The sequence below is a fragment of the Hemiscyllium ocellatum genome, chromosome 37 (genome assembly GCF_020745735.1).
Source record: "Hemiscyllium ocellatum isolate sHemOce1 chromosome 37, sHemOce1.pat.X.cur, whole genome shotgun sequence".
NCBI lineage: Eukaryota > Metazoa > Chordata > Chondrichthyes > Orectolobiformes > Hemiscylliidae > Hemiscyllium > Hemiscyllium ocellatum.
In genome coordinates this window covers 30,079,016-30,102,759 of record NC_083437.1, presented here as the reverse complement: position 1 = coordinate 30,102,759, position 23,744 = coordinate 30,079,016, and the positions used below count along the sequence as shown (strand labels likewise).

The window sequence follows — 23,744 nt, the reverse complement described above, 5'->3', positions numbered from 1 at the left end:
AATGGGAGCCCAGGCACTGTCTTCAAATGACTGACTGCCCACCCCCTCTCTCTCTCTCTCCCCACACTTTCCCTGAAGTTCTACGCAGGCATATACTCTGAACCCCGCCCCCCGCCCCACGCCCCGCCCCCCCACCCACCTCCCCCCCCGATAATCTCTCCAACATTGTCCCGAACAGGGCAAAGGTGGAACTTATGAAACAGTTGCAGTAAAAAGTTGTGTGTGTTTGCTATTTGAAGACTCACTGTCCAAAGGCAGCAGCAGTCTTACTGTTGGTGTCCAGTCTGTCTGTTCCGGGGAGGGGAGGTTATTGGGGGCGTGGATGGTGGGTGGGGATGAGGCGGATGAAAGGCGGACAGGGGGCGGGGTTGGATAGGTTTGAGGGTCAGTCGTGTGGTAAGGTTGGGGGTGGGGGGGCGGAGGTAGAGTGGGGTTGGACAAGAGGTGGCAAGGACAACGTTGGACGGGAATGGGGGCAAAGGTGGGGTGGGATCAGATGGGGGGGGCCAGGTGGATGAGGTTGGGGTGGTGGTGGACTGAAGGGAAGGGTTGGAAGAGGTTCGGGGAGCAAACAGGGGGCGGGGTTGGATGATGTTGGGGGGGAGCAGGAGGGGTTGGGGAGTTTGGACAGGGGGAGGGACGGAGACATAGCAAGTACTCACTGTGCCAATCCCACTGAATTGATTTGGGGTGGGGTCTACAGCACTGCTGCAAGTGCCTTACACACAAGTGTGAGTCTGCTCAGAAACAAACCCTGTGGCAGAGAGAGGGAGCAAGGCAGGCAGAGCGAGGGAAAATGAAACTTCTGAAAACTCAGAGTCCCAGAGAAGAGGCATTGAATCAATTAACTGAATAATCAATTATCTGTATGAAATTGTGCCCACCCATCTCGTTTGGATAATCGAGGTCCCTCTGTAATTGTAACATCTTCTACCACTTCCTCTGGGAGCTCATTCCATACATGCACTATACTCTATGCAAAAATGTTGTCCCTCAGGTCCTTTTTAAATCTTCCCCCACTCACCTTAAACATATATGTTCTGTTGAACAGAATTGGGTTTACTGGCACATGTAATCACATGAGTACAGTAAAATGTGGTTGAAAGAGGGACAGGATTAGCAGCTTCAAGTTCCGGGATATCAATGTTTTAGAAGAGGCAGAGGAGAAGCAAAAGATGTGGGGAACTACATTACTGGTTAGGGAGCAGGTCACAGCTGTGTTGAGGGAGGTCACCCTGGAGTGATCTTGTACCAAGGCATTATAGGTACAGCATTGTCCTTTGTAATTTGTCCTTGTTCTAATTCCATACGTTTTCAGATACTTACCGAGATGGACAAGAGCAGACCTTGGATGAAAATGTTAAACTAAGGGAGTGCCAACAATAACCAGATTAGGCAAGAATTGGAGAATGCAGATTGGAAGTGGTTGTTTGAAAGTAAATCTACATTTGACATGCTGGGGTCTTTTAAAGACCAGTCAATTAAAATGCAGGACAGGTATGCTCCTGTGAAAATGAAGAACAGGAATGACAGGATTCATGAACCTTGGATGACACGGAAAATTATCAGCTTAGTCGAAAAAAAAGCAAGTATGCCTAAGGTTTAGGCAACTAAAAACTGACGAAGTCCTTGAAAAACGTGGAGAAAGTAAGAAGGAGCTCAAACAGGGTAAAAGTTAGGAGAGCTAAATGGGGCTATGAATTAGATTAGATTAGATTACTTACAGTGTGGAAACAGGCCCTTCGGCCCAACAAGTCCACACCGACCCGCCAAAGCGCAACCCACCCATACCCCTACATTTACCCCTTACCTAACACTAGGGGCAAATTTAGCATGGCCAATTCACCTGACCTGCACATCTTTGGACTGTGGGAGGAAACCGGAGCACCCGGAGGAAACCCACGCAGACACGGGAAGAACGTGCAAACTCCACACAGTCAGTCGCCTGAGTTGGGAATTGAACCCGGGTCTCAGGCGCTGTGAGGCAGCAGTGCTAACCACTGTGCCACCGTGCCGCCCACGGAATTGTCCTTGGCCAGCAGGATTAAGGAGAATTCCAAGGCATTTTACAAATATATCACAAGCAAGAGGGTAGCTAGGGATAGCGTAAAGGAGAGAGGTTAAGTGTGAAGCCACAGGAAATAGGCAAGATCCTTAACAAGTACTTTGCATTGCTATTCATCAAAGAGAGGGACGTGACGGATGTTGAGGTTAGGGAAAAATGTGTGAATAATCACAGGCTGGTCAACATAATGAAGGAGGAAAAGTTGGTTGTCTTGAAATGTATTAAGTAGACAAGTCCCCAAGGCCAAATAGGATTTATCCCTGGATACTGTGACAGGAAAGAGAGGAAACCGCTGAGGCCTTAACACATACCTTTGTATCCTCTTTGACATCAGGCAAGGTTCCACGGGACTAGGGAATGGCTCATGTTGTCGCTTTACTTAGGAAAGGAAACAGAGAGAAGCCAGGTAATTACAGGCCAGAAAGCCTGACATCATTAGTGGGGAAGCTATTAAGGAAGATACTGAGAGATAGGATTTACTCATATTTGGAAGCAAATAGACTTATTAGTATTCGACAGCATGGGTTTGTGCTGGTCAGGTCATGTCTCACCAACATGATTGGGTTTTCTGAGGAGGTGACAAGAATGATTGATGAGGGAAGGGTAGTGGATGGTGTCTACAAGGACTGGAGTAAGGCATTTGATAAGGTACCTCCTGGCAGGTACAAAAGGTAGAGTTTAATGGAATCCTGGGTGAGCTGGCTAGGTGGATACAAAACTGCCTTGGTTATAGAAGACAGGGTTTAGCAGTGGAACAGTGCTTGTTAGAATGGAGATCAGTAATTAGTGGTGTTCCACAGGGATCAATGCTAGGACCTTGGTTGTTTGTAATATGTATAAAAGATTTGAAGGAAAATATGGTTGGTCTGATTAGTAAGTTTGAGGATGACACCAAATTTGACAGAGTTGCAAATAATGAGGAAGACTGTCAAAGGATACAGCAGGATATAGATAGGTTGCAGATCTGGTCAGAGAAATAGCAGATTGAGATTAATCTGGACAAATGCGAGGTGATATATGTTAGATGATCAAATTCAGTTGCGTATTATATAATAATGGCAGCACCTTTAGGTGCACTGAAATACAGTGTGATCGGGCGTTCAAGTCCATAGGTCCCTGAAAGCAGCAACACAAATGGGTAAGGTGGTCGAAAAGGCAGACAGAACACTTGCCTTCATTGGCCAGAGCACTGAATATTAAAGTTGGCAAGTTATGTAACAACTGTATAAAACTTCAGTTCGGCCACATGTGGAATACTGCTTGCATTTCTGGTTGTCACAATACCAGAAGGATGTGGATTATTTGGAGGGGGTGCCGAGATGTTGTCTGGTCGGGAGGCTTTTAGTTGTGAGGAAAGATTGGAGAAACTCAGATTGTTTTCACTGGAAAGCCGGAGGCTGAGAGGTGACCAATATAGGTCTACCAAATTGTGACATGCATAAAGAGGTTGGATAGTCAGGGGCTTTTTTCTACATTTGCTGCCAAAAATAAGGCTTTCCCTATTTAGGCAATGTCAATTTAAAATAGAAATAGAAATTGAGTTTAGGACTCTGCTACCCTTGGTAAAAAAATCTTGGCTACTCACCTCATCTATGCCCCCATTGCATTGGAGGCAGTTCAGAGGTGGCTTACTAGATTGAGACCAAAACTGCACACAGTATAAGAGATGCGGTCTCACCAGTGTCCTGTATAATTGAAGCATAACATCCTTACTTTTATGTTTAATTCGTTTCGTAGTAAATTATACCATGATACTGGCCTCCTTGATTACATATTGTACCTACATACTAAAGTTTTGTGACTCCTGCACAAGAACACGAATCCTTCCAAATCTCTCCATACTTCGGAATTCAGTAGTAGTTCTCCACTTGTGTTATATTCTGTTCTTATAGTTTTTCCCGACAGAGTGAACAATTTCACACTTTCTCACATTATACTCCATCTGTCAGATTTCTGTTCAGTCACTCAACCATACCCACCTGCAACCAGGTTATGGCTTCCTTAAAATGTATTTTGCTACCTACCTTGGCATCATTCGCAAATTTAGTTATCATGCCTTCATCACCCTCATCTAAATCATGTGTGCAAATTGTAATAAGTTGAGGCCACACCACAGATAACAAGACATCATTTGTCTCATCTTGTCAATCAGACAAAAACCCATTTATTCATATTCTGCTTTATACCACCCAGTTAATCTGCTATCTATGCTAATAAGTTACCCCAATAACATGAGCTTTTATTTTCCACAATAACCTTTGATTCAGCACCTTGTAAATACCTTCTGGAAAGCCAAGTACAGAAAATCTAAAATCTCCCCTTTATTCAGAGTGCATGTTACTCCTTCAAACAACTCCAAAAATATAGTTAGATGCTTTTCCCTTTGACAAAGCCATGCTGACTCATTCCGATTACCTTGATCTTTTTTCAAAATGCACAGTTCAATCTCTTTAATTATCACTTCTAACACCTTGCTCACAATAGACAAGTGAATTGGCCAGTAAATTTCCTTTTTTCTGCCTCCATCCCTTCTTATTTCTGCTTTACTAGACAATGTGCATCTTTCAATGAATATTCCTAGATTGGCAGCCTATCTGTGCACATCATCCATTAAAATGATACTTCAAAAAGCTTGTTGGAAGTCACACGTCATGAAAGGTGGAATATAAATATCAGCCTTGTACTTGGCTTTATGCTTATGGGGAGGAAGTAGACATGCCAAACTTCTAAATACCTGACTACAGGCCTGAATTGCTGATGCTTGAAGACTGTTTCAAACCCATACTCCTGATCTCAGATAGGCATGTGATGAGCACAGAATCTATAAAGTCAAAAGGTAGGGAAGAGATTGGGATAAAATGACCACCTTTGTTTTTGTCAGCAATGCTCCGAGCCCCCAGAACGTACCACCTCCTATTGAGCTTCCTCCAATCCTCTCAAATTGGTCTTCAGACTCGACCTGGGTGGATGGGAAGAATTAAAACAAACACACAGTTTGTTACACAATTCAAGGCTTCTAACCCCTTTGAGAGATATCAAAACGTAATACATAACCATAAGTCTTTTTTGAGTATTAGGTAAACTTGTAATTTCAAAGAAAGCTTAAAATTTGGAAACCTTCCTCCATTGTCTCCATCACAGATGCAAGCAGGTTTTAATTTTGAAAAAGGTCAACAGTCTCTTATATAGGATTTGTATTTTGAAAGGATAAATTAGCTGATCTTAGTCAGCATATTCATTGAATGCCACATCTAGCCTTTCTGATTCCAGCCTGATGGACATGTATCGTGGTGAGGGCAGAATTGGGTGTTCTTTACTATCAAATAGCTGGCTGACACTATTATCTGAGGGTTTAAGAAATTACCACTTTGGCAAGACACTATGATGCTGCTTGTTCCCAAAGGTAACCATTCCCAGTGCTTTGACACGCTCAGGGCAGAAAGTTATGAGACAAAGGAATATCTGCCATAATTCTGCACAATTACCTGTGCCAGCTCAGTTCTGAAGGTTAATTGATAAAATAAAGTAATTAAGAGGAAAAAAGAGAGATTAGGTAATTGTAGAGGTGTATCATTTTATAATATTGATTAAGCTACTGGAAAGCATCCTTTCACTCCTTAAAAAAGGCAAGACCCAATGTGGACATGTTGCACTTAGTCAGTCAATGATAAAACTATTTGAAATAAATCCTCCTTACCCTAACTATAGACACTCCTGACCCAATGTTCACCAGCAGGTAGGGAAAGATATCTGGGTGTGTTGTCTGAAAGCGGAATTCAGGATCTGCATGCTTCACGTACACAAAGGCTTCATGTGGAATATTTCGCAGCACAAAGTTGCAACCTTTTATTAGGCAAGTCATTTCATCTTCCTTATCCACCCTGCAAATAAATTAAAAGAAAATGTTAGCCGTACTCAGTTGAAAAGCCAAAGTACAAAGAATCACAACAATAAGACAATAGCATTGTATAGACTATCAAAATAAAATCTCAACTGTTAAGCACTGGCCATATAGCCTGCCTCATCATAAAAGTAACCAATTAAGAAGCTCCTGAAGCTAACATACTGTACTGGCCTCAGTCTGAAGAGCACAGCATTTTAAAAAAATCAAAGCAGCAATGAATTCTCTTGCACAGTGCAAACCATGTCAGGCCGATTTTACATCCAACTGGCAAGCTCTCCATGAAATCCATGTGATCTAACTTTACTGATTAGTCTCCCACGTGGAATCTTGTCAAATGCTTTACTTAAGTCCATGTAGATAACGTCTACTGCTCTGCCTTCATCAATCTTTTTGGTAATTTCTTCACAAAACTGCTGGGAGGTTTTGGGGGGGGGGGGGGGGGGGGAAGACACTTAGTCAGGCAGGATGGTGGCAGATGGATGGGAACTCCACTGCCTTCCTGTCACTGCTCTAACTAAGTTCATTATGGGAAAGCCTGAAGCCCATTGAAGGTCAGCTCTGATGCCAATCTGCTCTACTACAATCCATACCCACCCGGATATCCACTCCAACGCAGTTGTGAGCTCGGTCCCTCAGCAATCCTGGGGACGTTAGTAATGACAGTAAGCATCTGCTAATTGTGCTCCCAAGTAATGAAGAACTTGTTAGCTTCAAATTGGCTGCCAACGCTCAGGACTTCTTTGCTAGGATACTTACAACAAGTCAGTGTTTTATATCAGCAGAAGCTTTGTCGTGGATCATTCAGATACTAAAATTTATTTCAGATTATACTTCTCACCAGAGTCCAATTATAGTTAAATAATTACTGGATGAGATCAAGAGTTTAACGGTTCTTTAGGCTGTTGCTGACTGCTCAGGATGAATTGCTTGATTTAAGCTTTTTTTTAATTTAAAAAACTGCAATTGCTAAGATCAAGCAGACATACCAGGTATTCCAACTTCAGAGTTAAAATAGGTGTTTCAACTGAAAACAGCTTCTCCTTAAATTCCAAATGATTGTCTTAAATACGTGTGTGACAAGACAGAAGGTAGTGAAATAATTTATCATATCTCAGCAAATGTCCTTTAGCAATCCTCACAATCAAAGAAAGGGTGTAGTTTAAAAAGAAAGAAAGAATTATTCTTCCTCTCAAAAAAAAAGCTTAAAAGGTGACTTAATAGACCTTTTAAAACCACGGAGTTCAAGTTAGACATACAAAAAAAAAGAGTTCCACACATGGAAGACCAAATCTAGGCACCATTAATAAATCCAATAAGGAATGGAGGAGATACTCCTTTATCCAGAATGTGGTTGGAATGTGGAAATCATTATCAAATGTAGTAGCTCAGCATCTAGCATGGATGCATTTTTACGTGTAAAGTAGATAAGTTGCCGAGAGTGAAACAAATAAGGATATATCGATGAGGTTAAATTATGGAAAGTAAAGAATGAAATAGGGTCAGAGGAGGAACATAAACACTGGCATAGTTCAGTTGGGTCAAATACTCTCACTATATGCTATACATTCTTTGTATTAAATAAAGCTGAAATGTTATTAGTTAAAAAATGGAAGTATACATAAATCAATTTTGAAATTTGCTGCTGTTAAGCAAACATTTAATACATTCACAATGACGCTACCTAATACATTGTTGCCATCCTAATTTCAGAATTTTGTTTTTCTGAACACTTCCTTCATTTCTTTACACAGCACTCTCAAATAAGACACATAAATAACGCATATTTGACATGCCAGTTTTAATATACGAATCTCCTACAAGATTAAGATCAAAATGACATTCAGGCGAAGTGGTTACAGGTAGGGAAAAATCAGACCAAGCCTGGTTCAAAGTTCTTTTCAAAGTCACACTGCCTACCTTTCTTACTTCTAACACAAATTCCAATAGCCGAATTTACAATGGCATGGTAAGCCTTGCACTGCAATTATCTCTAGCAATAAGTTAGGGTGCTACAACACAATAGGCTGGAGAGTGTAATTATTGAACAAATTTATTTGAACAATCTTCACTATAAATGTAGACCAGGGGGTTCAGAAGAGAGTTAAGTGGAACTATATACAGATACAATTTTCTTTCTTACAGATTATAAAAATACAAGAAATATATAGTCTCAGATTCATAACCAATATCTTAGATGATGGAAAAAATAAATTGGTAGGAACTAATATTTAAGTACACAATACATTTCAATAGTTTTGAGTTGCATCTAATCTGAATATGCTACTAAGCCAGCAGTAGGCTGAATAAGTGCTATTAACATAAGCCAATATCCAGAGGTCACTTACTAACATATGATTTAGCAAAATATGAAAGGTTTTAATGCTGTTGCCTCACAAAGGAAGGCTAGTGGTATGTCTGGACATTTACTTCAGAAATGCAAATAACAATACAGTGAATAACTCAAAGGATAACCAGAGAAGACTTCTCTTGCAGTGCACCAAAACCACTTAATTCACAATTGACAGACTCAGAAGTAAAACATATGGCCTGTTGAAATAGAAAATACTGAACAAACATTTGAGTTCTATTTCAAGAATTTAAAAAAATAGAATTGTAGCAGGTATAATCACAAATAGTAAACAGGGAGAAAATAAAAGAATTTATATTTATATAGCACGTTTCATGACTTCAGCACATTGCAAAAGAGTTTTACAGTGAATAACGTTGTTTGGAAGTGTGATCAATGATAGAATGCATGAAATGTGGCAGCTAATTTGCACAGAGGATTCCACAGCTAGAAATGAGAAGAACAGAAATTATGTGTTACAGAGATTGAGAGAAAGTGAGGACTGCAGATGCTGGAGAGTCAGAGTCAAAAAATGTGGCGCTAGAAAAGCACAGCAGGTCAGGCAGCATCAGAGCAGCCAAACAGTTGACATTTCGGGCATAAGCCCTTCATTAGGAATGTTGAAGCTCTATTTATCTTTCAGTCCCTTTCCATCTCCACAATCCTGATGAAGGGCTCATGTCCAAATCGTCAATTCTTCTGCTCCTCGGATGCTGCCTGACCTGCTATGCTTTTCCACCGCCACATTTTTCTACTTTTACAGAAATCAGCTGAACAATGAACATTGGTAAAGACAGCATGGAGAACTCCTTTTCTCTTCTTCAAGATAGCACTTTGGGAATTTTTAAAATTTTGCCTGAGACTAGAAACTGAGCTTTGGTTTAACAAGTCTTCTAAAAGACAGCATCTCTAATGCTGTGGTGCCATAGTCGAGTTTTCCACTATGCCCAGAAGACAAGAAAGATTTGTTTGGAGTCTTGTTTTAAGCTTTCACTTACTTTAGTCCCAGCTTTTTCTCAATGAGATTCTTGAATTTGTGAGCACCACCTCCTGTAGCTTTAATCACTTTGGTCTCTGTGTTCACCAGGTGTGCTTTGATGAAGTCCAGACATGTTTCTATATAAGCGTTTTCAAATTTAACAAAATGAAGTCGGGCAGTGATCTCTTCCTGAACTGAGATCTCATACAATGGTTCATCATCAGGGACCTTTGAAAAACATTAATACAGGAGCATGATCTGAAACAAATGCTGTGGAAAACCATGATTTCTAGGAGATATATAATACAACTCAATAAATAAAAACCTAACCCAATGACACATCATTAGAGTTGCCTAGATTTAAAAATTTAAAATAGGATTGAAAAGTAATGACTAAAAAGTTAATTCTTTTTACCAATGAATAATCTAAATCAACTGTCCTGGTCATCATTCACATGGGAACAATTGTTTTTAAAAATAGCTCTTTACAGTTGGACTTGCAAAGACAATTGTTCTCTTTGACTTGTGAACCATTTTCATCAAGTTTCACATGTATGCTGATGAAACCCAATTCCACCCTGCCACCATCCCTCGATCCCTCCACAGCCTCAGTGTTTTACAACATCCTGTCCCAGAAGTGCCGGATTTTCTTCTCACCATAAATTTGGAAGACCCAAGACATTGTTTTTGGATCTTGCCACAAACTCTATTCGCTAGTTACTGACTCCAACCCACACCTGCTTATTGTCTCAAGCTGAATCAGGTCGCTCGCAAACTTGACATCCTATGTGTCTGAACTGAACTTTCCATTCATCATCCATCATCTACACAACCTCTTTCCACTTCCAAATCATTCCTCATTGTGACTTTGTCAGCTCATCTGCTAATGCAACTCTTGCATAGGTCTTTGTTACCTCTAGTCTTGACAATTTCAATGCATTCCTAGCCAGTCTCACATTCGACCTTCTGTAAACTTATGTTATCCAAAACTTTGCTGATCATTTGTTGCTCACGCAAAGTACCATTCGTGCATCATCTTTGGGCTTGCAGTCCTATAATGGTTCCAGGTCCCAATCTTCTCTGCACTCCTCTAAATCTGACTTATAAGCATCCCTGATGTAAATTGCTCCACCAGTGAGGATATGAATCTTTCTTCCTTTAATACCTACCTTATTGATCATGTTTTCTGCCATCTGCCCGATTGTATAGACTGTATGGTTCAATGCCATTTTGAATTATGAAATATTGAAAAACGTTGGGATGTTTTGTTAAAGACACTTTATAAACAGAAGTTGCTTTGTTACATTATACTTACTTTTCCATAATGATCGAAGGATCGCACTTTAGCAACTTTGTGCTGCACTGTTGAATAGTAGGCCAGCTTTGTCAAGGATCCACCTGTTAATAAAAGACATTATTCTGGCTGTTTACATTATTTAACATGGCAGCTCAGGCACTGCAAAAGAGAAACAACTCTAAAAGCAATAACTTTGTGCCAACATGCAAGAAAACCAGATTTGTGCCAATATGACTCAACATCCTGTAGCTCTGAATTTACCAGCTCAAACTGCTCCAAACCCCCATGCTTTGACAGGTTTGTAACCACTGGTAATTTAGCTGGGATTATTGGCTCAAAATGCTCTTGACTAGCAAGGTTGAAAGAGCTAAATTCATACTTTCACTGTTCGGCACTCTTATCTCTCCTGAACAGGAACATTAAGCTACATACCAACCCATCATTTTTATTTTATTATCAGACCTCTCGTGGAAGCAGGGAGCTGCAGCTGCTGACGCCATTCTTATTAGTACTTCTGCACTCTCATTTAGTGTTGGAGGGACAGATGAAAACATCCCAAAACTTTTGTTTTACCTACAATCCCATTCGTGGGAAAAGCATCCAGACAATGGAAGTGTAGCCAGATTACCAGAAGCTCCTATCAAAGACAGGTGACCAATCTGGTTCCTGCTCAAGAAATACAAACTATAAAGTAGACCATGCTCAAATGGTATACATTTTATCATTCTGTTGTTTCTCATGATTAACTTTGAATTTCTTGCATTCTAATATTTCTGCCAGAGTGACAAATTGTTAGGAGAATATCAGGAGTTAGCAGAGAACTGGTCTAGAAGAAAGCCATCAGAGGCAAGTGTTGATTAAATAAATACAAGGTTGTTCCTGGGAATGGAGGGTTTAAGTAATAAAGACAGGCTGGGACTGTTTTTACTGGAGCATGAGAGGTTGAGGGGTGACCTTATAGATGTTTATAAAATCATGAAGGGCATTGATCAGGTAAATAGCAATGGTCTTTTCCCTCAGGCAGGGAAATTCAAAATTAGGCGGCATATTGTTAAGGTGACAGGAGAAACATTTAAAAAGGACACAAGGAGCAATCTTTTTGCTCAGTGTGGCTCATACATGGAATGGACTGCCAGAGGAAGTGGTGGATGCAGGTACAATTACAACATTTAAAAGACATTTGAATAAGTTCATGAATAAGAAAAGGTTTGGAGAGATATGACCCAAATGCAGGCAAGTGGGACTAGTTTGGTTTGGACTAGTTTGATCAGAGTAGACAATTTGGACTGAAGGATCTGTTTCTATGCTGTATGAGTCCATGACGCTATAACTTAAATTGGCATGTACACAGATACATTCAGGTAAACCAAGTATACAATAATCTGGCCCTTCACACAAAGCCCCAATGAGCTCAGAATAAAAGGACGCAGCTCACAGAGAATCCTTTAAACACTTTGCCAGTAATGTCCATGATTATTCTATTTTTAACTAGTATTTCAAGTAAATAATACTCATTTTTTCCATTTCATTGAGAATAACATATCACAAATGGTTCTGTAAAAGCTGCCACCTCTAGCACTGTTATGAAGATGTAGGCGTACCTTTCAGAGTTAAAAGCAACAGAACTACCTGACAGCACCAAGTGTTCTGAAAAAAGATATAATGAAACCTTTTGGTCCAGCCGTTAGTGTAGCTGGTTGCCTGGAGACAAAAACAGATTTGAAGTTTGTTTTGTAAATCTGGGGGGTTTTATTGTAGAAGAGGAAAGGTAAAAGATAGGTTAGAGTTGTTACTTAATTATTGTAACTTAATTATTCTCTGTTATACTTTCAGAATTATATTTGTTATTGCTTACTTTATATTGTTCTTGGCCTCTTGAATTTTCAGATTACTGCACGGGATAAATCCTTTCTGTGTTGCTGGCTTAAATTAAGCAGGAGGGTTTACCCAGAGTTGTAACAAGCACCAAACTGATAAAAAAAATTCCCGTGAGAATCAGAAGAGTACAGAAGCAGGTATTAACTTTTTTTAGGGATAGGTGGTGCCCAACATACTTCTGACATTTTAAGTGACAAAGTCAGTCAGGCAAACATCTTGACCTGTCAATGCCACTCAAGCTGCAATAGCACTCTTTTAATAAAAGGAAATTCTTACCCCATACCAAGTGGTGCCAAGTGTAGCTGGAATTTGAAGTTTTGTCCATGCATCCATTCTTCACATGTCAAATAGATGGGATTTTTGCAATTCTCACATGCGAACTCAGCCCTCATTCATTGTGTGTACCTTTCAAGGCGAATCACTGAATATGACCAGAGGATGCATTTCCCCTTCCTAATCCAGACATATTGATCCCAACTGCATTTCAACTCCTGTTGCTCCATTCCTGCCCAGACTCAGAGATCAAACTCAAAAAAGGCCATTTCTCAAACCTAGGACCTGCTGACTCATCTAACATGTATTCTCATGTAAAAGTCAAAATTTTTAGATTATTTCTTAAGGTTAAATTTATGGGATTGACTATTACATGGATACTACTTTTGTGGGCTGAAATTCATGTTACAGTCCAAAATACCATATCATTTTCAGCATTCCTTCTGCTGACTTCCAATTATAAACTGCTGAAATTGTAATATCTTATCTTCTAGCTCAATAGGCAGCTTTTGTGTAACCTTAGTTCTCTACCAAAGTAGTAAGTCATGCCTTCTCATGAACCTTGTGCACCAGTAAGCACTTGCCTTAAATCCGAAATTCCATCCTTCTTCAATTAGTTTCATGCATGGATTTGGATGGCTTCATGACTAACACATTTTCCATTTTGACAATTTTTCAGTTCCCACTCAGCAACTTTTTTCTCCAATTGTGGCCACTTGCTAGGTTTATTTCTGTTGGCACACTTTTGTTTCGGCACTGCCTAAAGTTAGTTCAATATCTTTCTCCAGTCTCACAAATTTCTCCAAAACACAAAATTCCTTTGCTGCTCCACAGTTACTTGTCTTCTCTGCAACTTCAATAACAAAGAAAAGCCTGGAAACTATAGATATAAACTTAACATCTTAAGTTACTTAAGATGATTCTGAAGGATAAGATATACATGCATTTGGAAAGGTAGGGTTTGGTTAGGAGTAGTCTTTGTGAGTGCCTCACAAATTTGTTATAGTTCTTTGATAAAGTAACCAGGAAGGTTGACAAGGGCAGGGCGATCGACATAGTCTATATGGTTTTCAGTAAGGCCTTTGATAAGATTCCACATGGACAGCTGTTTTGGAAGGTTAGATCACATGAAATCCAGGGGGAGCTGGCAAATTGAATACAAAATTGGCTTGATGGTAGGAAGCAGAGGGTAGGATGCTTGTCAGACTAAAGGTTGTGACTAGTGGAGTGCCCCAGTGGAGTAGGTGCTGGGTCTATTATTCCTTGCTATCTATATCAATGATTTGGTTGAGAATGTACAAGGCAAGATGAGTAGGTTTGCTGGTGACACTAAACTAGGCAGTATCGTGAACAGTGAGGTCAAGATGGTTATCAGAAATTGCAGCAGGACCTTGATCAGCTAGGGAAGTGGGCCGAGAAATGGCAAATTAACTTTAATATAGACAAGTGCGAGGTCTTGCATTTTGGAAAGTCAAATCAAAGTAGGAGTTTCATGCAGAATGGTAGGGCCTTAAGGAGTGTAGTGGAACAGATAGATCTTGGAGTTCAGATGCATGGCTCTCTGAAAGTGGAGTCACAGGCACACAGGGCAGTGAAGACGACTTGGCACACTAGCCTTCATCACTCAGGGCACTGAGTATAGAAGTTGGGAAGTTATGCTGTAGTTAGACAGGACATTGCTGAGGCCAAAGTTGGACGATTGTGTTCAGTTTTGGTCACCATGTTACAGGAATGATGTTGTTAAACTGGAAAGAGTGCAGAAGAAATTTATAAGGATGCTGTCTGGACCTAATGGTCTTAGTTATAGGGAGAGGTTGGATGAGCTAGAACATTCTTCTTTAGAGCATAGAGACTGAGGAGGAACCTTATAGAGGCATATAAGATCATGAGAGGAATGGATAGGGTGAATACACTGAAGTCTTTTGCCCAGGGTTGAGGAATCAAAATTAGAGGGCATCGGTTTAAGTTTAGATGGAAAAGAATAAAAGGGAACCTGAGGGGCAACTTCTTTTACATAGAGGACCGTATGCAAATGGAATGAGTTGCCAGCAGAAGTGGTTGAGGCAGGTACATTAACAATATTTAAAAGGCATTTGGACAAGTACGTGGAAAGGAAAGATTTAGAAGGATATGGGCCAAGTGCAGGGAAATGATGTCAGTGTGGACAGTCAATTTGGTCGGCATGGACCAGTGTGGGCCAAAGGGCCTGTCTCCGTGCTGGAGGACCCTATGGCTTTCAGTTTAAACATTGTTGTATATTTTTTCTTTTTTCTGGAGGGCATTTTTACACAAAAAGAAGAAATTTCAAAACCTCAACTAGCTATACGTGTGCATTCCATGAGTGCTACAGGGGAACTGAGCTCAGCAGAGCTGCACACAAAGGGAGGTTGTCACCTGACTCTAATGTATCTTAAACTTTTGTGCCAAATTGGGGTGAATTATACATCAAAACACATAAGAGCACAAAAAAATTAATTTCCTCATCTTAACATTTATGTACAGGATAATATGTTGACTCATAAATGTTAATCTGTTAAGAACCAGGGTCAACTTTTACACAAGATATATGGAAAATTAGGGCCAAGAATGGGGGGGGGGGGGGGGGGGGGGGGCGACTTTTATATGACATTGACATTTACTGGAATATATCAGTATTTTACAGAACTTATTCAAGTGCATAACTTGGGCTCATTTTTCATTTGAGTCCCTCAGTTACTACTGTGAAGAAGCACAGAATGTTATAGCCCAAGAGGAACCATTCAAACCAAAGCATCATGAGTTCAGCATTTTCTAAAATGCTATCTGATTAATAGTTCCTGCCTCTGAGTGAGAAGCTCCAGGTCAGGTGCCTCTCCAGGATTAACAGTTATGGACAGTGCATTCAGAATACGGCCATTGTACTGGGTATCAATCTACAAATTCTTCATACGTCTACCAATGGCCAGTGGTTAAAGCAGGTGAGATTCCTGGTTAGCCATGCAACGATGAAAGAAAATTTGAGGTTCTCTCAATACTATTCTTTCCTCCAGGTTATTAATTGCATGTAGAAGGCTGAGATGTCACAGCAACCTGAATTTCTTGGGCAAGCGGTTGGCTCAGTTGACTGAATGACCATGTGGATGAGATTGGTGCCAACAGCAGGCAGATTAATTCCCTGGGGTGGATTTGAGACAGACCTCCTTGCCATACTCATGGTGGAGATCACAATGTTGTGGGTTGAGACTGCCTCTGGGCAGAGAATTTAAGGAGAATCTCAATAACCTCACTGTTATGCTGTAACCAGAAAGCCAAGCAATTTTGTTTCCTTTTTGAGTTTTAAATTCCCCTTTAAAAGTCAGTGTTGAATCTGCTTCCATCATTTTTTTCAGGCAAAATATGCAGATCAAAACCTGCTGTTTGCAGAAAAACTGATTATTTTACCAATTTTCTTAAGTTGGTCTTATCTAGTTTACCATATCTCTCACCAACAGAAAGGTTCTATTTACTTCATATTTTTAATCAGCATGTTTGGACATGTTATGACACAACTCCATGACGACCAAGATTTAAAACCAGAACTTCTGGCCTGAGAACACTATCATAGTCCCACAAGACTCTAATAAAATTATTTTAAACAATTTGTTCAAACATGTTATCATATCTCCCTGGCAGGAGGAACGTAAATGGGTTTTGACGTACACTGCCACTGTGATGCACCTTTTCATATTTTTAACAAGAACAGATGGGTCTTGAATCCAGTTTACTCTCAGTAAAAACCCCTTTTGATTTAGGTCAACTCCAATTCACCTTGTAATAATTCTGGAGCCCAGACCTCCTGCCCTGGTTTAATATGATCAAGTACTTTATTTCTACCTCCAAGCTCCATTGGTAAAGCTTTCTTACAATTGGCAGCTCAAGAGTAAACTGAAATAGGAGTGCATTCTTGTGGCTGTCAGTCACGTATGAGCTGAAAGACAACTCCCTTTAGTCAAAGTTTGGACTGACAGTCACAGGTTAAAATCTTCGAGTAAAAAATGAGGTCTGCAGATGCTGGAGATCACAGCTGCAAATGTGTTGCTGGTCAAAGCACAGCAGGTTAGGCAGCATCTCAGGAATAGAGAATTCAACGTTTCGAGCATAAGCCCTTCATCAGGAATAAGAGAGAGAGAGCCTGCTTGGCTCTCTCTCTCTTATTCCTGATGAAGGGCTTATGCTCGAAACGTTGAATTCTCTATTCCTGAGATGCTGCCTAACCTGCTGTGCTTTGACCAGCAACACACTGACAGTCACAGCTAAGCCAAAATTCCTATACAGCTTACACACATTCCAGGAGATACCTCTGCATAGCACTGAAAATATTATTTTTCTTGCCACTCATAGAAACTAAATACTTCTCTCAACCTTTGCTGAAATTGAAATTAAATAATTCAGCCTAAGGTTCAAAGCTGGGACATGCTTGATCTAGATTCGTCATAACCATATGATGTTGACAATTTACACATTGAACCAATATGGGTCCCTTTTATGAGTTTTCCTTATTTTGGCATCTTGATACACATTAAAAGGTTAAAACATCTACTTGCCTATTACAGTGCAGGAGCGCACTCTGTTCTTTGAAAGGGCTATTCAGTTCATTCCATTCATCAGCTTCTTCACCACCTTCTCAGAATCAGCCACAGGTTACAGAAACAACAAATACTTGCTCAAACTTGATCCTCCCACTGCTACATTTTTCATTCTTTGATTGATAAATGTACTACCATGCACGTATTCTCATAAGAAAATAAAAAACAAACCTGAATTCGTACAGTACCTTAATATAGTTTGCAAATGTCTCAAGACACTTCACACTTAATTTGGGATGTTTAATGATAGTCATCTGGACCAATTTCATGATGATTCTGCATACATTCAGATCTCACACAAATAGCAGTGCACTGAACAATTAATCACAAATAGCAGTACATTGAACAATTAATAAATCTGATTTTGGTTGAGGTTAGGACATTGTCTCCTGCTCATCTTCAAAAACTTTGAGAACGTTAAGCTATGATTCACAATACAAAAACAAGTTGAGAGCTTGGTTTGACACCTCAACCAAAGGACCTCATTACCGACAATGTAATACAGTCTTAACAATGCAGTGAAACATTAGTCTCAATTATGAGCTCTCAATTGCTGGAGTGTGCTCTTCAACCCACAACCAGCATGTCACGGAGAAGGATGGTTCAACCACAGAAACCAAGCAAAACAAAAAACAAAAATTGCTAAAGATCAAATCAAAACAGAAAGACAGAAATATACAGCAGGTCAATCAGTTATGAAATATTTTGTACCTGATGTGATAAAAAGCTCTCCATTTCCTTTCATCTATAGGTAGGCTACTACCTGTTTACATCCACTCATGCCAACCAGAATGAATGTAAGGATTTGAAACATCATGTTTTTGCACAAATTTCTCATGACACCAAAAGTTTCTAAATGCTGAACTCAGATCAAATGTCTCTCTACTTATATTTAAAAAAAGGGAAAATCTGTGTACTATTGAATCAATTTGTTCCATTCCTGAAAACTGTGAACTGCAATCTGTACGTCCTACCATTAAATTAATAATGGAAGCATATATCATGGATTGCTGTTCAGTTAATATTTCACCTTTTCATAGCAGACAAGTCCTTTAATGGTTTGAAAGTCAATTTTCTTAAGTAGGCACAGGCAATTCACAGCTGAAAATGTGTTGCTGGAAAAGCACAGCAGGTCAGGCAGCATCCAAGGAACAGGAGATTCGACGTTTCGGGCATAAGCCCTTTTATGCCCGAAACGCCGATTCTCCTGTTTCTTGGATGCTGCCTGACCTGCTGCGCTTTTCCAGCAACACATTTTCAGCTCTGATCTCCAGCATCTGCAGTCCTCACTTTCTCCTCACAGGCAATTCACACATGACTTGATAATTTCATAAGGGAGACTATTCAACTATTTTGAGTGGGATGACACATGATATTCTTTGTCATTTCTATTACTCAAATAAGTATGAAGTACTGTGCAGGAGAGTGGGAAATATTGAATTTCTTAAGGGCAATTAATGAGTAAACCAGACTGAAATCCAATTAATTTTCCCCAAGAGGTTTACTGGCTACTCCCTTTTTGTACAAAAGAAAAACAACTTCTCTGATAGTACAGGTGAAAGTAAGTCATTAGCAACTTAACAACACACTATCTGGTTCCTCACCAGTGCTGAGTAATGTAATTTTAGCCTGACTAGCAGTAGCTCATCATCAGACATCCTGAAATTAGAGAGAAGACAGAGGAAAAAAAACTGCTAAAGTATTTTTTCCTCTTGAATGTTAGCTGGAAATACCAGCCACATAATACCCTGATCAATACCTAGCATATAATTTTGCAAAATAGTAAGTGGCAACAGGGGAATCATATTTGGAGAAAGTCAGTTTTTTTTAAAATCAGAAAAGCGATTGGCAGGGGAAAAAAACTCCTTTAATGATTGGCGTTCAACTTGTTTGTTCAATAAGTGAAATCTAGAAATAACAATGGCTATGTGCAAATTGCCCCTCAATGAATTAAGCCCAACATAAATGCATTGAGGTCTTAAGCAACTTGGGGTGTCCAACAATTTGCATGAATATAGTACCTTTAACATAGTAAAATATTCTAGAGGACTTCACACAGGCAACTAGATAGTGAGTAACAAATGGAAATATGCCAAATAGGGAAATATTTGTACAGAACTAGGTTTAGGGAGTGTCTTAAAGAAAGAGAGAGAGATTACAAATATGAGGTGATGCGCTTTGGAATACCAAATTCAGGTGCGAATTGTACAATAAATGGCAGAACCCTTAGGAGCATTGACATAGAGAGAGACCCAGGCAGTCAGGTCCACAAATCCCTGAAAGTGACAGCACAGGTGGTCAAGAAGATATACACAGCACACCTGCCTTTATCAACCGAGGCACAGAATGTAAAAGTTCGCAAGTTATGCTACAACTGAATGAAACTTTAGTTAGGACGTTTGGAACATTATGTGCAGTTCTGGTCAGTACACTACCAAACAGATATGGATGCTTTCAAGAGGGTGCAGAAAAGGTTTACCAGAATGTTGCCTGCTATGGAGGGTTTCAGTTATGAGGAGAGTTTGGATAAACTCAGATTGTTTTCACTGGAAAGGTAGAGGCTGAGTGGTGACCTGTTAGAGGTCTACAAAATTATGACAAAGATAGGGTGGAAAGGTTAATTACAAAACAGCACAGGTTCAAGGGAGTGGGGGAAAGTTTAGGGAGAATGCGAGGAAGATTTTTCACACAGAGGTGATTGGAAAGCACTGCCAGTGGAGGTGGTGGAAGCAAGCACATTAGCAATATTTAAGGCATATCTTGATAGACACATGAATAGGTGGTGAACAGAGGGATAGAAACTGCACTTGGATAATGAGGAGCAAGTCAAAATAAGGACTGGGAATTGGCACAGGGTTGATGAGACAAAGGACTTGTTCCCATGATATATTGGACTGTACAAATGGTGAAACAAAGAAAATTTGTGAAACTTGAAAGATACAATTTGGAGGAGCACAAAGATCTCAGAGGGTTGTGGATCTGGAGTAGATGACAGAAATGAGGGGGAGCAAAATAAGGAAAGGATTTGGACACAAATATCAATATTTGAAAATTAAGCCGCTGCTGGACCAGAAGCCAAAAACAAAAGTCAATGAGCTCAAGTGTGGGAGATGAACAGATAAGCATTCTATAGAGTAGTAAGGGTATGGAATGCTTTGCTTGCAACGGTAGTAGATTTGCGAAGTTTAAGTGCATTTAAGTCGTCATTGGACAGGCATATGGATGTACATGGAATAGTGTAGGTGGGATGGGCTTCAGATTAGTATGACAGGGCGGCGCAACATCGAGGGCCGAAGAGCCTGTACTGCGCTGTAATGTTCCATGTTCTATCAATTACAAATTGTTGTTGTTACACACCCATCATCTGGCTGCAAAGGTTAAAATTACATGATCCCTGCGAAATAACAATCTACTAGCAAGTTTTGAGAAGATTTGTAGTTCAGGTTGAGGTGCTGGATGTAGGTTTGCTCGCCGAGCTGGAAAGTTCATGTTCAGATGTTTCATCACCATACTAGGTAACATCTTCAGTGAGCCTCCAAATGAAGCACTGGTGGTGTAACCTGCTTTCTATTCAAATGTTTGAGTTTCCTTGGCAGACCCCTTGGCATCATGGTAGCCCACAAACCCACCAACACACTAAAACAGCAGCTAATGAACTTGAAAGACCCTATACAGACAACAAGCAAAACTAATATCATTTACAAAATACCTTACAAGAACTGTAACAAACATTATATTGGACAAACATGCAGAAAACTAGCCATCAGAATACATGAACTAGCCACAAGATGACATGACCCATTCTCATTAGTATTCTTACATATGGATGAGGAAGGACACCACTTTGACAGGGACAACATACCCCTCCTAGGACATGCCAGACAGAGACACACACAAGGATTCCTAGAAGCATGGCACTCCAACTGGAACTCTATCAACAAACACATTGACCTGGATCCCATTTACCACCCTGAGAGAAAAAACAGGAAATGATGTCACTACAGGAATGACATCACCAACCGTAGGAAACGCAAACATACAAACAGAAAGCAGGCTACACCACTAGTGCTTCATTTGGAGGCTTACTGAAGATGTCATTTAATATGGTGACAAATAGTCTGAAAACGAACTTTCCAGTTCAGCAAGCAAACCTACATCCACAATAACAATCTACTGCTGAAATAAGTCAAAGTACTGCAGATTGTGGAGATTTGAGGTTTAGCAGCAGCTGTGGAAAGAAACAAAGTTAATTTCTTGAGTCCAACTTCTTCAGAACTGAAGCAGGCCAAAAAAAAATGAAGAGTCACTGGACTCAAAACATAAACTGTTTTGTCTCTATAGATGCTGCTAAAGACCCGCTGTGTTTCCCCAGCACTCTGTTTTTGTTTTTGTTTCAGATTTTCAACCAACACAGTTCTTTGCGTTTATTATTATGGAGATAATATTTAGGTTTCTGCAGGCTCTACAAGGAAGAGGTCATTAAGCCTGAGGTTTGAGATAGAGGTCATATAGCATGCAGCCAACCTGGTGACAGATCTGACTTCAGTGGCTGTGCAAAACACCTGTACAGATTGGTGCTCTCTCTGTCCCGGTAGAGCGGTCACAGCAATGCCTGATGGGTGTCGTAGTTTTTACTATCAGTAATTTTAAATGTGGACCAATAAGTGGCATTGGCGCTGAGAACTACAACTCCCAGGGGGCGCTGCAACAGCCGCACATGCGCATCTTTCCCCCTTATTGGTCGCACCCCTAATCTCCCAATCGTCTCAGGCCAAACAGTTCCCTGCCCCTTCTCATCCGCCCCTCACTCACAACACCGCCGCCTTACTTAGTTCTCTGCCCACCTATGTCGATGGCAAAGCTCTTGGCATTCTCCAGGTTGCGGAAGATCTCGTCGGGCGGCAGCGTGATGCTTTTGTCCAAGCCATCCCGTGCAGAGCGGGACGTTCGAACAGCTCCGACCGCCTTCGTGCGATCCGCCGCCATTGCCGTTCCCACTGCGCCCTGCGTCATACGTCAGACGCAACCCCTCTCGTGGGCGTGGAGACGTCACACGCAAGGCAAGGTCTCTGTCTGTTCTGCAGCCCTGGCTCCAGGGTCCCTACTAGAGGGAGCGCAGCGCAACCCCATGGAAATAGTAGAGAAGACGTGGGCACTCCTGCAAATACTGACACTTTGCAGACCCCTGTGCAGTTAGAAAACCACGAGATCAGCCATTGCCTTTGCACAAACACAAACTTTAAATGAGACTGTACATTAAGATCCCCAACCTGAGCAGTAATGATCCCCAAGCTGCTCTGCAGGCTTGAACCATCTGCAGAGGTCATGTAAAAGCCACATGTCGTCTTTACACATCTTCATGTCGTCTTCATCTCCGCCCTCCCCACACCACTGGCAAGTCAACCCAAAAGCAGCATCCTGTCCCCAAACTATAACGTCTGTTTTAATTTGGGTTCACTGATCTCCATCTAATTCAGGCCAGACTTGAATGTTACTTTAGTTAAAAAATGACTAAGCGATTCTAAATGTTTGAAAGGCTACAGAGCAGTCTGATGTGTAACCTTCAAGCAGATTTCTGGGACATGACATTCTAGTTTATCTTACAATTATCTTTTCTAAGATAAAGAAACTAGAGTTTACCTTAGAAGTTTATCTATATATTTATTAAACTCTATCTCTATGTTTCCTTACAAATACTTCGAGTCGTAGATTTTTACAGAAAACAGACCCTTTGGTCCAACTCATCTGCAGCAGCCAGATATCCTAAGCTTAAGCTGATCTAGTCCCAATTGCCAGCATTTAGCCCATTTCCCTCTAAGCCTTTCCTATTCATGTAGCCATCCAGATGCCTTTTAAACGTTGTAATTGTACATGCCCACTCCACTACCTCCTCTGGCAACTCATTCCATACACACACCACCCTCTGCAAGAAAAGTTGCCCCTTAGGTCCCTTTTAAATCTTTTAACACTTACCTTAAACGTATACCCAGTAGTTTTGGACACCCTAGCCTAGTCAGGCTATCTCTGTAACTCAAACCCTCCAATCCTGGCAATATCCTTATAAATCGTTTCTGAGACCTTTCAAGTTTAACCAAGTGGACTTCACCTGACAAAGGAGCAGTCCTTTGAAAACTTGTGATTTCAAATAAACCTTTGGACCTTTGAATCATATGAATTCTGACTGTTTCTTGAAGATGTTTCTTGAAGATTAATCATGGTGGTCAGCATGGTTTTGTTAAGGGGTGGTCATGCCTTACTAAATTCAACTTTTTTGGGGAAGTACCAAGGAAGATTGATGAAAGTACTGCATCGCTATTGTGGAATTTTCTTGCATGTGCAGATAGCAATCTGTTTTCTGTAATATTGTACAATCTCATGAGATTCACACTTACTGTTT

The 23,744-nt window shown here is 40.5% G+C and overlaps 1 protein-coding gene across 2 annotated transcripts in view; it reads right to left on the bottom strand.

The window, feature by feature from the left end:
* pank4 (pantothenate kinase 4 (inactive)) overlaps positions 1 to 22,337 on the bottom strand; it is a 69,811-nt gene extending 47,474 nt beyond the window's left edge. For both annotated transcript variants that reach the window (XM_060851977.1, XM_060851978.1), the window contains exons 1-5: positions 22,192 to 22,337; positions 10,611 to 10,693; positions 9,315 to 9,523; positions 5,763 to 5,946; positions 4,932 to 5,024 (exon numbers count right to left, since the gene is read on the bottom strand). In XM_060851977.1, coding sequence (XP_060707960.1) covers positions 4,932 to 5,024; positions 5,763 to 5,946; positions 9,315 to 9,523; positions 10,611 to 10,693; positions 22,192 to 22,333 — 711 coding nt within the window. In that variant the 5' untranslated portion in view covers positions 22,334 to 22,337. The remainder of the gene's footprint in view (positions 1 to 4,931; positions 5,025 to 5,762; positions 5,947 to 9,314; positions 9,524 to 10,610; positions 10,694 to 22,191) is intronic.
* Between the last annotated feature and the right edge of the window lie 1,407 nt (positions 22,338 to 23,744).